Below are 13,719 nucleotides of genomic sequence, written 5' to 3' on the forward strand. Positions count from 1 at the left end.
GACCAGATCCCCTCTCATTTTTCTCAACTCCAGCGAGTATAAGCTGTTTAATCTCTCCTCTTACGTCAACCCTTTCATCCCCAGAATCAATCTGGTGAACCTCCTCTGAACTGCCTTGAATGACACCACATCCTTCCTCAACTAAGGAGACCAATACTCCAGATGTGGTCTCATAACATCCTGTACAATTGCCACAACACTTCTCGACTTTTATACTCCAGTCATTTTGCAATAAATGCTAACATTCCATTTGCTTTTTTAATTACATGCTGTACCTGAATTCTCACTTTATGCGATTCATGACCAAAGACACCCAGATCGCTCTGCCCAGACGCATTTTGAATCTGCTTTCCATTTAGTTTTTTAAAATAAATTTACCAAGTACCCAATTCATTTTTTTTTCCAATCAAGGGGCGATTTAGCATGGCCAATCCACCTACTCTGCACATCTTTGGGTTGTGGGTGAGATCCACGCAGACACGGGAAGAATGTGCAAACTCCACGCGGACAGTGACCCGGTGCTGAGATCGAACTTGGGTTCCCGGTGCCGTGAGGCAGCTGTGCTAACCACTGCGATACCATGCCACCCTGAATTCCCCCACTATTGAAAGTCTTTTCTCACCCTTGGATCTAAATTCTGACCGGTTAAAAAGGCCTCTTCCTGGCACTGAATTCATACATATAAAATAGGAGCAGGAGGAGGCCATTCATTATGATCATGGCAGATCATCAAGTTCAATACCCCGATCCTGCCCCCCCCCCCCCCACCCCCCATATCCCTTGATCCCTTTAGCCTCAAGAGCTATGTATTACATGTTTTGGCCTCAACTACTTTCTGTGGTAGTGAATTCCACAGGTTCACTACATTTTGGGTGAAGAAATTTCTCCTCACCTCAGTCCTAAAATGTTTACCCCTTATCTTTAAACTATGACCCCTAGTTCTGGACTCCCCCACCATCGGGAACGTTCTTTCTGAATCTACCCTGTCTGATCCTGTTACAATTTTGTAAGTTTCTATGAGATCCCCTCTCGCTCTTCTAAACTCCAATGAATATAATCCTAACCGCATCTCTCCTCATATGACAGACCCACCATCCCAGGAATCAGCCTGGTAAACATTCGCTGCACTCCCTCCAGAGCAAGAACATTCTTCCTCAGATAAGGACATCAAAACTGCACACAATACTCCAGGTGTGGCCTCACCAATCCCCTATGCCCTATAAAATTGCAGTAAAACATTTCTATTCCTATACTCTAATCCTCTCGCTATGAAGGCCAACATACCACTAGCCTTCTTTACTGCCTGCCGTGCCTGTGGCGCTTCCTTTCAGTGACTGAAGCACGAGGACACCAAGGTCTTGCTGAGTATCCACCTCTCTCAATTTACACCCATTCAAATAATAATCTGCCTTCCTATTTGTGCTACCCAAGCGGATAACCTTACATTTATCCACATTATACTCTTCACAGTTTACAATACTTCCAAGTGTTGTGTCATCCATAAACTTTGAAACTGTCCCCTGCACACCAAGATCTAGATTATTATACATCAGGAAAAGCAAGAGTCCCATTAGCGACCCCTGGGGGACACCTCTACAAACTTCCCCCAGCCCAAACAATATCCATTACTGTTGCTCTCTCCTTCCTATTATTCAGTCAATTTCATATCCATGCGACAACTGTCCCTTTTATTCCATGAGCTATAACTTTTCTCACAAGTCCGTTGTGTGGCACTGTATCAAAGAAGTTCATGTACACCACATCAACAGCATTAATCTCATTGACCCTTTCTGTTGCCTCCTCCTGTAACAATATAAAGGTCCCATTTTAAGTGGTTACAGAGGTTTCTATTGATGTCAACATATAAAGTGTTACAAGAAATGGTATTTCAGGAAGTGGAGGGGATGCAGGATTTGTAATGTATACAGCAACTGAAACCCAAGCATGAATTCTGCTGAGATCGTTTTGACCTTGCAAGTTCACTTGTGATCTTCCTTTTTAAAAAAAAATAAATGTAGAGTACCCAATTATTTTTTTCCAATTAATCTTTGGGGTGTGGGGGTGAGACCCAAGCAGATATGGGGAGAAAGTGCAAACTCCACATGGACAGAGACCCGGAGCCGAGATCGAACCCAGGTCCTCAGCGCGGTGAGGCAGCAGTGCTAAACACTGTGCCACAGTGCCAAGTCCCTCATGGTCTTTCTAAGATCCAGGAGCATCATTTGAAGACCAATGCATTAAATAATGACTATACTAACTTCTGGATGAGTTACGTTAGCAAACGGTTATTCAATGAGTTTCTTCTCCTTTTCCTCAGGTACGTACATTCTTACCACAGCATTGGTATCTCTGCTGGAAAAATCGGAAGATGCCAGGGTGGTGAGCTCAGTCCTTTTGTTTCCACAGTATACATTGTTTTGCATTATCTTAAATATGTTCAAACTCTCCTGCCAAGAGGAAGTACTTTGACACTGGCCAATTTATTCTTTGTGGGTGGCACGGTAGCACAGTGATTGGCACTGTTGCTTCACAACGCCAGGGTCACAGGTTCAATTCCCTGCTTGGGTCACCGTCTGTGTGGAGTCTGCACGTTCTCCGTGTGTGCATGGCTTTCCTCACACAAGTCCTGAAACATGTGCTGAAACATATAGGGGCTGGTTTAGCACAGTGGACTAAACAGCTGGCTTGTAATGCAGACCAATGCCAGCAGCGCAGGTTCAATTCCCGTACCAGCCTCCTGGAACAGGCGCCGGAATATGTTGCGACTCGGGGCTTTTCACAGTAACTTCATTGCAGTGTTAATGTAAGCCTACTTGTGACAATAAAGATTATTATACTGACCACTACTGTATAAGAGGGCTGGGTACCATCGATTCTCACCAATCTACTTGTCAAGATCTCCAAATCTTTCCCGTGTTTTGAAAATCATATCCATAGAGAAATCAGACTGCTAGTCACTACAACAAACACAATTTTTCATGCCTGAGGAATAACTGGGTGATTACGTGCACTTTGTCCTAATTTATAAGGTAGCAGACGGTTACATCGAGCATTCCAAAAAGTTAAAGATTGTTAGCTTTATCTAAAAGAAACTGAATTACAAAGGGGAGAAAGTTATCCTTCAATTGTATAGAGCTTTGGTCAGACCCCCATCTATATACTGCACTCAGATTTGGGCTCTGCACCCAGGAGAGGGTGCAGCAAAGATTCACCAGAACAATATCAGGGGTGAGATGGTTAAATAATGACAGGTTGCTAAATTTGGTTTGCACTCCTGAGGGTAGAAAATTAAAGAGTGAACTGATCAAGGTGTGTAAAATGTGAAAAGGTTAAATAGGGTACCTCCAGTGGAGGAATCAAGAATGAGGGATGTAATCTTAAAAGTGAAAATGGGAAGCACTTTTTTTCCCACATAAAAGGTCATGTAAATCTGGCGCTCTTACTACCTTGTCCCAAAGTCTCTAGATCTTGGGTGTCAAGTGGAGTTTTAGTAAGGGCATCAAGGGATACAGAGCAAGTTTGAGGGGCTGATTTGGTCTGCTCCTGTTCTGATGTAAATCTGTGCATAATTTACTCTGCAAAATGTTGTGTGCTTAAATTGGTTATTACTGGATTATGTTGTGTTTTATTGCAATCTTTATTCCTTGTATTAGATAAAAAACCACAACAGATGGAATGAAGATTAATTGCAAGCATTCAAGTAAAACCGTTTTTCTTTAATGTGTGTAATACATAATTTATGAATACTACCAAGCACAGACATTATCGGTTTTCTGAAGGCAAAAGAAAATACAAATGACAAAGGATTACAGTAATCAAAAATAGCCTGGCCAATATGAATGATCACGTCCCTTGCATTGTAGAGAGGGTCTATCATGAAAAGTCACAATTGTTACTGTGCAAACTATCCCCCCACTTGTGTCAACACAACACCAACTATGCTTCAAAATTACTTAGTGGATGTGAATCATTATGGAAAGTTGAGGATGTAAAAGGCACTATTAGTCTTTTATTCTTCAATCCATTCACTCGGCCCCACCCAGTATCCCAAAATTGCTACAAAGATTCAGGTGGGAGAAGAGTCTTTCTCTTTAATGAAGGTGTATCTGCAGTCAAGACTTACACATTTGAAAATACAGCACATAGCAAATCCCTACAATAATTTTGTGAACTGAAAACAAATATATTGGGTTGCAGGAAAGGGTGAGGGATTGCAAGTGGGGTCTGATGTGAACCAAGCAGCAACTGAACCGCTTCCTTCTGTGCTCAAATTTCTAAGACTTCATGATTGGAGGCACCAGTCACAACATCAAACTTACATCCTAATTAACAAACCAGGCAAAGGCTAGGTCAGCACCAACATTTAAATCGCAAATGTGAAACATGGAAATAAGTTGACCGGAGTCACTGAAAATCAAAGGAATGTGGTTAAAAGTGCGACAATATTTTCTGGAATGTACTGTAATTTAAAACGATACTTGTGAAAAAGCAGCCTGTTGAACATTTGCCTACCAACCAGAAGGTTGAAAGTTCAAATTCCTTGTTGGTCACCATACTACACCCATTACTGGTCAGAATGGGATCAACTAGATCACAATGTATCACTAGACTGTAACACCCATTGCTGGTCAGAATGGGTTTGAATAGATCACAATGTATCACCAGACTGTAACACCCATTACTGATCAGAATGGGTTTGAATAGATCACAATGTATCACCAGACTGTAACACCCATTACTGATTAGTGGGTTTAATCAATTATCTGAATTGATCAGCAGATAGCAGAGAATGAAAGAAATGCAGACGTCAAAACATGTTGATTTGAAAATCAAGGGAGATGCGCTCCATACAGCTATTTTGAACGATTCATTTGAAAGAAGCAATGAGGACAAAGATACAAAGGGACAATATGGAATAAAAAATCATAATGAGTACATTTTTAGTTTTTGAGCATCAAAATCCTATTCTATGTAAAGCAGCCTTGACAGCAAGACTGTGTCAGTTGTAGTAAACATTGTTGAGTATCTGTTGCTTCGACTTGTTCGGAACTACTGTTTATCCGACAGGCCCAAGTCCCATGAAACATGCCAAAAGAGCTCCTATTTGTATATTTATATCATTTACATCTTACAGGTTCAATAAAACACCCACGTTTTCTCATAATCCACTTCTGCAGATGAGATTATTGGATTAACTATTTAAAATCAGCGAAGACAAGTGGAATGTTTTTAGTCCAGAAATGTCATGGTTTGAAATGGAGAAAATGAATATCTAGACAATTAGGCCTTTAATATTCACTTCGCTGTCATTTTGTCTTTAGTATATGTGTTCCCTCCACTGTGGAATAAAGCCCAAATTATCAGTCTAAATTATATCTCTTACACAATGAAAAATGATTTGAAACAAACCTACACAGCATTAGTTATTATAAAGAACATTACCAAAACAGAATGCATCCTTAAGGATAGGATGTTATGTAACAAAAAACTGAAATACAAAAAAAAACGAGACACAAAAAAAATCAATGCAATTGAAAACACGCGCACACGCGCACACACACACACACACACACACACACACACACACACACACACACACACACACACAGGAAAACCGTACTTTATTCCTCATAGCCAGGATTTTCCTGGACTCATTGCACTTTAGGCTCATTAAAAACTGTTCAAGGTTTGGAAGGTTGTTTTTAAAAATATCAAATTCCTTTCTGTTCCTCATCGAAGCCGTCACTGTATTACCATTGCCGACTGATCCTCCACGTGTAGACTAGCCCATTCGACAGAATCCTTCACCATGGTCATCAAGGGCATGTCACGACACCACAGGAGTCATATCCCAGAGCTGTGGGAGGGTGGAAGTACAATCACCATTCCAGTTAACAAATTCACAAGATTTGTAAACCTGCTTGCATATCAACACTCTGGGCCATTAGCCCTATTTAGTTTCAGCACCAGTAACTGTATCATCAGTATGTTCATAAAATCATTACAGTGCAGAAGGCGGCCAATCAGCCCATCAAATCTACACTAGCCGTTGGAAAGAGCACCCCACCTAGGCTCTTTTTAAGAATTTAACATGACTGTATGTAAGTTAAATACTTGGGACCCCCAGAAGTTTAACATTTAACAGATAACAAAGACTATTATTGGAATTAGCTGCAATGTTTCCCAGGGATTTGAAGATAGCCTCTCATGTTGGCCTCAGGTTTCTCATCTTCCTCATTTTTTGTCGTCATCCAATGGCCATTCCGCTCAGCATGCACTCAATGTACTGTGCACCATTAAGTACTGTGGCACCAAAAAGTGTACAACGCATTCCAGATAAAGTAGAATCCGACTTTTATTAAAGCAGAATCCAACATCGACTGCAGCTTCGCTGAATTTGGAGAAATCGCCCAAGGAATTTTGACAAGTGTTCAGTTTAAATCAAAATGAAGGATTAAATAAAATTTTATGCTAATTAAAAACCGTTAAATGTATAGTAGTGTAGATGAAATTCACATCTAAATGGAGTCAAGATTGAAATATAGACTATGAAACATAGGTGTTAATGTATTACCACTGGAATGGTTCCCACTTCGTTTGGAAGCATTTACTGATCATGGTTCTTTTGATACAAGCTAAGCAATGGCCAGTTAGTGCTATAAACATGACATTCTAAGGCTCCAGATTATCACTGGAATAACCAAGATTCAGTTGGAATCTGAACAATAAATCCCAACTTGCTTCGAGTTCAAGGTTTGTATGCTCAATTTGTTTGCATATTCCTCGACTGTTCGCTTCTCTTCCTCTCCTGAGCACAATGATCTTTGGTATCAGTTCCATGAGCAGAACTTAGAGACTCCAGCCATGTAGACATTCTTGACAGGAGCACAACAGGAAGTGTTTACAGTCTACTTGATCATTGGGCCAGGGATGGTAACAAGAGATGATCAATGTTGTTTTCACCCAACATCCACACATGTACCTTCCAGAAGATGTCACTGAACAATAATCAGGAGTGAGCAATTATTGAGGAGATTATTTATTTTCCCTTTCCTAACTAAGGATCACTGGGCCTTTCCCATACTCAACCCAAAATCAGCCAAATTCCACTCAGATTGGGAATCTACCATGGGACCTTTGTGTCAATATATCAGCAATTGCATCCTTTGCCAGTTACATCGATAAGCCAATTGCATTGTTGAAGACAGGTGATGATCATGGCTTGTCCTCCAAAAGAGTATAAACGGACAGAGTTTAGGGTGGGTAACCATTTGGAGCTTGTATCTGCTGAGCTGTATGAAGAATAAATTTGCCAAAGGTAAAAGACAAGCTGTTGCCAAATAAGAGGGACTGAGAAAGAGAGATCAAAAATTGCAGACTGAAGGAAATTCAATTTTCAAAGTGGAATCTGGAATCTGCAAAGAAGTAGATTGGTACTGTATTTCCTAAATTTTCTAAGAACAGACCTTTTTGTTTTTGAAGCAAAGCTGTATTCAAATCAGTAAAAGGATGGAATTTCCCAAAAAAGATCTATCACTGCAATGACATGTCTTTGTATCCCCCCATCTCCCAATGCAAAATTCCAAAGAAATGTATGTGTTTAGTGAGCTACACTGCTTTTATAATACCCCACAATGTCCTTGGACTCTGCTGCAACTGTGGAAACTTAAATTATAAAGGTTTAAATCTTTAAATGTCTCTTTACAGCACCAGAATGGCTTGCACTAAAAAATGAAAAATGTCCATGATACATGTGGGCAGCAAGATGGCACAGTGGTTAACACTGCTGCATTACGGCGCCAGGGACCCAGCCTTGGGTCACTGCCTGGGTGTGGTTTGCACGTTCCACCCTTGTCTGTGTGGGTTTTCTCCCGCAGTCCAATGATGTGCAGGTTAGGTGGACTGATCATGCTAAATTGCCCAAACAGTGCTAATAGTGTCCAAAAAATTAGGTGGGATACTGGATTACGGGGATAGGCTGAGGGCATGGGCCCAGATAGGGTGCTCTTTCAGAGGGCCGGTCCAGACTCGATGGGCCGAATGACCTCCTTCTGCACTGTAGTGATTCTATGTACAGCTCCAGCATTATTTTTGTCGTACACAGTGACTTGAAGGAATATGACACGAGTTCAGCACGTTTCTCAGAATCCTAAATGTTTACACTGATGCATGCTCATAAGTTTCTTGTGAAATTTTGGTGCAACCTCTTTACTTGGATCGAAGCCAAATGGTGAATAATGAAATAAAACAAGAATCTTTTCCTTGATATTAGATTAATTCACAGGATGCAGCAGAGCAGATCCCTGCCTCCTAACGACCAACCTCGTGACCCAGCTAACTCTCCTTATACATGCTCTCAGTCCTGAATCAAACAATGCCTATCCCCTGTGTATCTTTAACAACATAATCATCCAACTATTAACATAACTTGCTGATGGATAGTTCCGCAAAAACTAGAGAGACTTGCTGGCCATTGATTCTTCATAAACACTGGGCATTGCAAACCATATACAGATTTACTTCACACTGGTGGGGTAATTTCTCAGTACACATTGGCTGCAGGCAAAACTCCCCCTCCACTTACTCCTAAAAAAACAATCCCCTGGTATATCATTTAAAAAATAAATAAATTTAGAGTACCCAACTATTATTTTTTTCCAATTAAGGGGCAATTTAACATGGACAATTCACATAACCTGCACATCTTTGGGTTGTGGGAGCGACATGGGGAGAACGTGCAAACTCCACACGGACAGTGACATAGGGCCGGGATTCGAACCCTGGTCCTAAGCGCCGTAGTCCCGGTGCTAACCACTGCGCCACATACGCCCTTGGTGTACCATTCATAATCAGACTGCTGAGGCACACATTTCCACAGGAAGTAGAAATTGCACATGTAACAGACACTGGACTGTGGGGAAGAAACAATTATTACCCTTACCTTAATAACCCGGTCGTTGCCTGATGTCAAAAGCCAGCCTCTGGTTAGATCAAAGTACATATGGACCACATGGTGCTTACTGTCATGGAAAGTTGCTGTGGGTGCCCGACTGCGCACAAAGAAAGAAAATATATTCACAAAAACACAATCAAAGTTTAAATTCTGATGTAGTCAGACAAATCAGCATCTTCAATATTAATAAATACAAAAATAAACACACGTATTTTCCATTAATTATGGCAAAACTGACAATGCTCACAATCGACAGTCACTTCTGCAGTCCAGACACATGTACAGTTGAAACCAAAAGTCCACCGTTTGCTGTCAATGATTCTATGGCTTCTTCAGGGGGTGCGCTGCTAAGGTCTCCCCAGAACACATCAGTTAGAAATCATTGACTGATGAGAACTACTTTCACAGAAAAAAGCCTTGCAAAAGTTACACCTTGTTAGACGAGGTGTCACTAGGTTTTAAACAGCATCCTAACTTGAAAATTACTGCCCAAAAGTCTCTCTGGCCTGTATTATGTAATTCATTATGAACCACAAAATTCACATTTTAAAAAAAACTGTACTTTCTCCAATCCGAGTAATTTCCTCTGGTACACCCCCATCTTCACACCCCCCCCCCCCCCCCCCCCCCCACCCCAGTAAGCAGAATCCCAGTTTAATTTCACTTGGAAGACAGCACCTTCAAAAACACAGCACTATACTGGGTCAGCCTAGATTTGTGCATCTTGCAAAGGGACAGACACAAATCTTGGCTCAGAGTCAACAATGTTACCACTGAACCGGGTTGATTCACTGCACAAAATGTACATCTTTCAAATTCACAGGACCTCAACCAAATAGACATCACAACCAAATAGGGTTTAATCAAAACAAAGTTACTTTTAAACGATACCTGCATTTTAAACTTTAACAAAGGCCTGACACTACCACCTTTCCCAACTGTAATTCTTCATTATACTTACTCCTCATCTGTTATTGATTCATAGCAGCTATCACAGACCCTCACTTCAAACTCAAATCCCATCAGCGGAATGGAGGATCGCTTTGAGCTGCACTTCCCACACAGAGCTTTCCCACATTTCCTGCAGTGGTGCTAAATGAAACAAAAGATGAAGATGTGATACTGTAAGAGCCTGCCACAGATCCATCCAAAGAGAAACGCAAAAACTGGACTGAAATTTGGCATAAAAGGATTGTAATCATGGTTGAATCGTTTTCAGGGCTAAAAGGGTTAAGTTATGAGGACAGGCTGCATAGTCTAGGCTTGTACACCCATGAGCATAGAAGATCCAGGGGTGGATTTATTTGAGGATTTTAAAAGATGATTAAAAGATTTGAGGGGGTTGATTGATCAACTAACTCTTCTGGTGCAAATCCAGGGACAAAAGGCATACTCTTAAAATGCTACGATGCAAAAATTAGAGCCAAGCTGTTCCGGGACGATCTCAGGAAGGCTGGGATTCTCTCTTTGATGGAGTTATTGAGGCCCGGAGTGATTTGAAAATTTTAAACAGGGAAATTGATAGATTGTTGTGAAGGGTACTAAAGACATAAAGAACCACGGCAGGCTGAGGTGCAAAACTAAGTTTAAATGGCCCACTCCTGTTTCTATGTTCCAGTCATTGTATGGAAATATCAGAATAATATACTTTTTTTTGTTGCAGGAAGTAAAACGGATGACTGACATTAGATGTCCAATGAATATAGGACAAAAAATTTACCCCGGTAGCCTGGAAAGTTCTGGAAAGTTCCAGAGAACATAGAAAATAGAACAGTACAGCACCAGTACAGGCCCTTCAGCCCACGATGTTGTGCTGACCATTTATCCTAATCTAAGGTCAACCTAACCTACACCCCTTCAATTTACTGCTGTCCATGTGCCTGTCTAAGAGTCGCTTAAATGTCCCTAATGACTCGGACTCCACCACCTCTGCTGGCAGTGCATTCCACACACCCACCACTCTCTGCGTAAAGAATCTACCTCTGACATCTCCCCTATACCTTCCTCCAATCACCTTAAAATTATGTCCCCTTGTGACAGCCATTTCCCCACTGGGGAAAAGTCTCTATCCATGTCTCTCATCACCTTGTACACCTCTACCAAGTCACCTCTCTGCCTTCTTCGCTCCAGTGAGAAAAACCCTAGCTCCCTCAACCTTTCTTCATAAGACATGCCCCCCCATACCAGGCAGCATCCTGGTAAATCTCCTCTGTACCCTCTCCAAAGCATCCACATCCTTCCTATAATGAGGCGACCAGAACTGGACACAATATTCCAAGTGTGGTCTAACCAGGGTTTTATAAAGCTGCAGCAAAACCTCGCGGCTCTTAAACTCAATCTTCTTGTGAATGAAAGCCAACACACCATACACCTTCTTAACAACCCTATCAACCTCGGTGGCAACTTTGAGGGATCTATGTTTGTGGACCCCAAGATCCCTCTGTTTCTCCACACTTCCAAGAATTCTGCCTTAACCCTGTATTCAGCTTTCAAATTCAACCTTCCAAAATGAATCACTTCACATTAATCTAGGTTGAACTCCATCTGCCACTTCTCAGCTCAGCTCTGCAAACTGTCAATGTTCTGTTGTAACCTGCAACAACCCGCAACACTATCTACAACTCCACCAACCTTTGTGACATCGGCAAACTTACTAACCCACCCTTCCACTTCCTCATCCAAGTCATTTATAAAAACCACAAAGAGCAGAGGTCCCAGAACAGATCCCTGCAGGACACCACTGGTCACCGACATCCAAGCGGAATACTTTCCATCCACTACCACTCGCTGTCTTCTTTCGGCCAGCCAATTCTGTATCCAGACAGCCACATTTCCCTGTATCCCATGCCCCCTAACTTTCTGAATGAGACTACCATGGAGAACCTTATCAAACGCCTTACTGAAATCCATATACACCACATCCATTGCCCGACCTTCATCAATGTGTCTCATCACATCCTCAAAGAATTCAATGAGGCTTGTGAGGCATGACCTGCCCCTCACAAAGTCATGCTGACTATTTTTAATGAAACTATGTTTTTCTAAATAATCACAAAACCTATCTCTCAGAATCCTTTCCAGTATTTTGCTCACCACAGACTGATGGATCTGTAATTCCCAGGGATTTCCCTATTCCCTTTCTTGAATAGGGGAACAACATTCGCCTCCCTCCAATCATCCGGTACTACTCCAGTGGAGAGAGAGGACGCAAAGATCTTTGCTAACGGCGCAGCCATCTCCTCCCTCGCTTCACATAGTAACCTTGGGTATATCCCATCAGGCCCAGGGGGACTTATCTATCATAGAACATAGAACAGTACAGCACAGAACAGGCCCTTCGGCCCTCGATGTTGTGCCGAGCAATGATCACCCTACTTAAACCCACGTAACCCGTATACCCGTAACCCAACAATCCCCCCATTAACCTTACACTACGGGCAATTTAGCATGGCCAATCCACCTAACCCGCACATCTTTGGACTGTGGGAGGAAACCGGAGCACCCGGAGGAAACCCACGCACACACGGGGAGGACGTGCAGACTCCACACAGACAGTGACCCAGCCGGGAATCGAACCTGGGACCCTGGAGCTGTGAAGCATTGATGCTAACCACCATGCTACCGTGAGGCCCCTAATGCTTTTCAAAATTTCCAGCACATCCTCCTTGATATCAACCTGTTTGAGTCTATTCTCATGGGTCCGTCCCTCTCTCTAGTGAATACTGAAGCAAAGTATTCATTTAGGGCCTCCCTCATCTCTTCAGACTCCAGGCACAAGTTCCCTCCACTATCCCTTATCGGCCCTACTCTCACTCTGATCATCCTCTTATTTCTCACATAAGTGTAGAACGCCTTGGGGTTTTCCCTAATCCTTCCTACCCGGGCTTTTTCATGGCCCCTTCCAGCTCTCCTCAGTCCATTTTTGAGTTCCTTCCTGGCTACCTTGTAGGTAGAAAATTGATAATTGATATTCTGGAGTCTCAAATGTGCACAGCTCAGTACTTGCCTATGCAGATCTGCTGGTATATTTTACATGTTGGACATTATTTAATGCAGGTGTTTTCAACTAGAAAAGACCACAGAGCCCGTCACAAGCATGCATTGCTTGTTTTGATCAGTTAGTGGTTAAAGTGTGCAAGCTGATCAAAAGGGTCTGTTCCTTGAATTAAACAGAAGTTAACTTGTGAGAAAAAAGTGGAGTGTTTGCTTTATTTGAAACAAAATGATAATCAAGCAGAATACATATATGAGCTCTGAAGAGTCATACAGACTTGGAACATTACTGTTTCTCTCTCCATAGATGCTGCCAGACCTGCTGAGTTTTTCCTCACATTTCCAGCAACTGCAGTATTATGCTTTTATATGTTATATAACTTGTTATTGTGTCTCAGATATCTTTCTTGTCAACTATACTAGACATCATGCCGGAAATGTTTTCAGGGCATAGATGGAAGGGTCAGTTTTGACCTTGAATATAGAAAACTGCAGGACGAAGCTAGATCTGAGTGGAATAACAATGAATTATTTATGACTAAATTGCTTTACAGACAGGCAGAATGATGATCAAGGCACCATGTTCAATTTGCAGTCACCTAAAAGCCAACCAAAATGGAGGACGGCTGATGCCACTGTTGAGTCTGGGTATGTTGCTTCACAACATACTGTGGGAGGCGTTGAGAGAGACAGATGGACCAACGGTACTCATTTTACAATACCTTTAATCAGTTCTGATCTGACTAATTTCCACTATTGTTTCTCACATAAAG

At 41.9% G+C, this 13,719-nt stretch overlaps 1 protein-coding gene across 2 annotated transcripts in view; it reads right to left on the bottom strand.

Annotated features, from left to right (window-relative positions):
• Positions 1–3,695: 3,695 nt before the first annotated feature.
• The window catches only part of wdfy2 (WD repeat and FYVE domain containing 2), a 65,863-nt gene continuing 55,839 nt past the window's right edge, over positions 3,696–13,719 (bottom strand). For both annotated transcript variants that reach the window (XM_038802587.1, XM_038802586.1), the window contains 3 exons: positions 9,915–10,045; positions 8,942–9,050; positions 3,696–5,857 (listed from right to left, as the gene is read on the bottom strand). In XM_038802587.1, the coding sequence (XP_038658515.1) occupies positions 5,828–5,857; positions 8,942–9,050; positions 9,915–10,045 (270 nt within the window). In that variant the 3' untranslated portion in view covers positions 3,696–5,827. The remainder of the gene's footprint in view (positions 5,858–8,941; positions 9,051–9,914; positions 10,046–13,719) is intronic.

Source organism: Scyliorhinus canicula, chromosome 7, assembly GCF_902713615.1.
Source record: "Scyliorhinus canicula chromosome 7, sScyCan1.1, whole genome shotgun sequence".
NCBI classification, from domain to species: domain Eukaryota; kingdom Metazoa; phylum Chordata; class Chondrichthyes; order Carcharhiniformes; family Scyliorhinidae; genus Scyliorhinus; species Scyliorhinus canicula.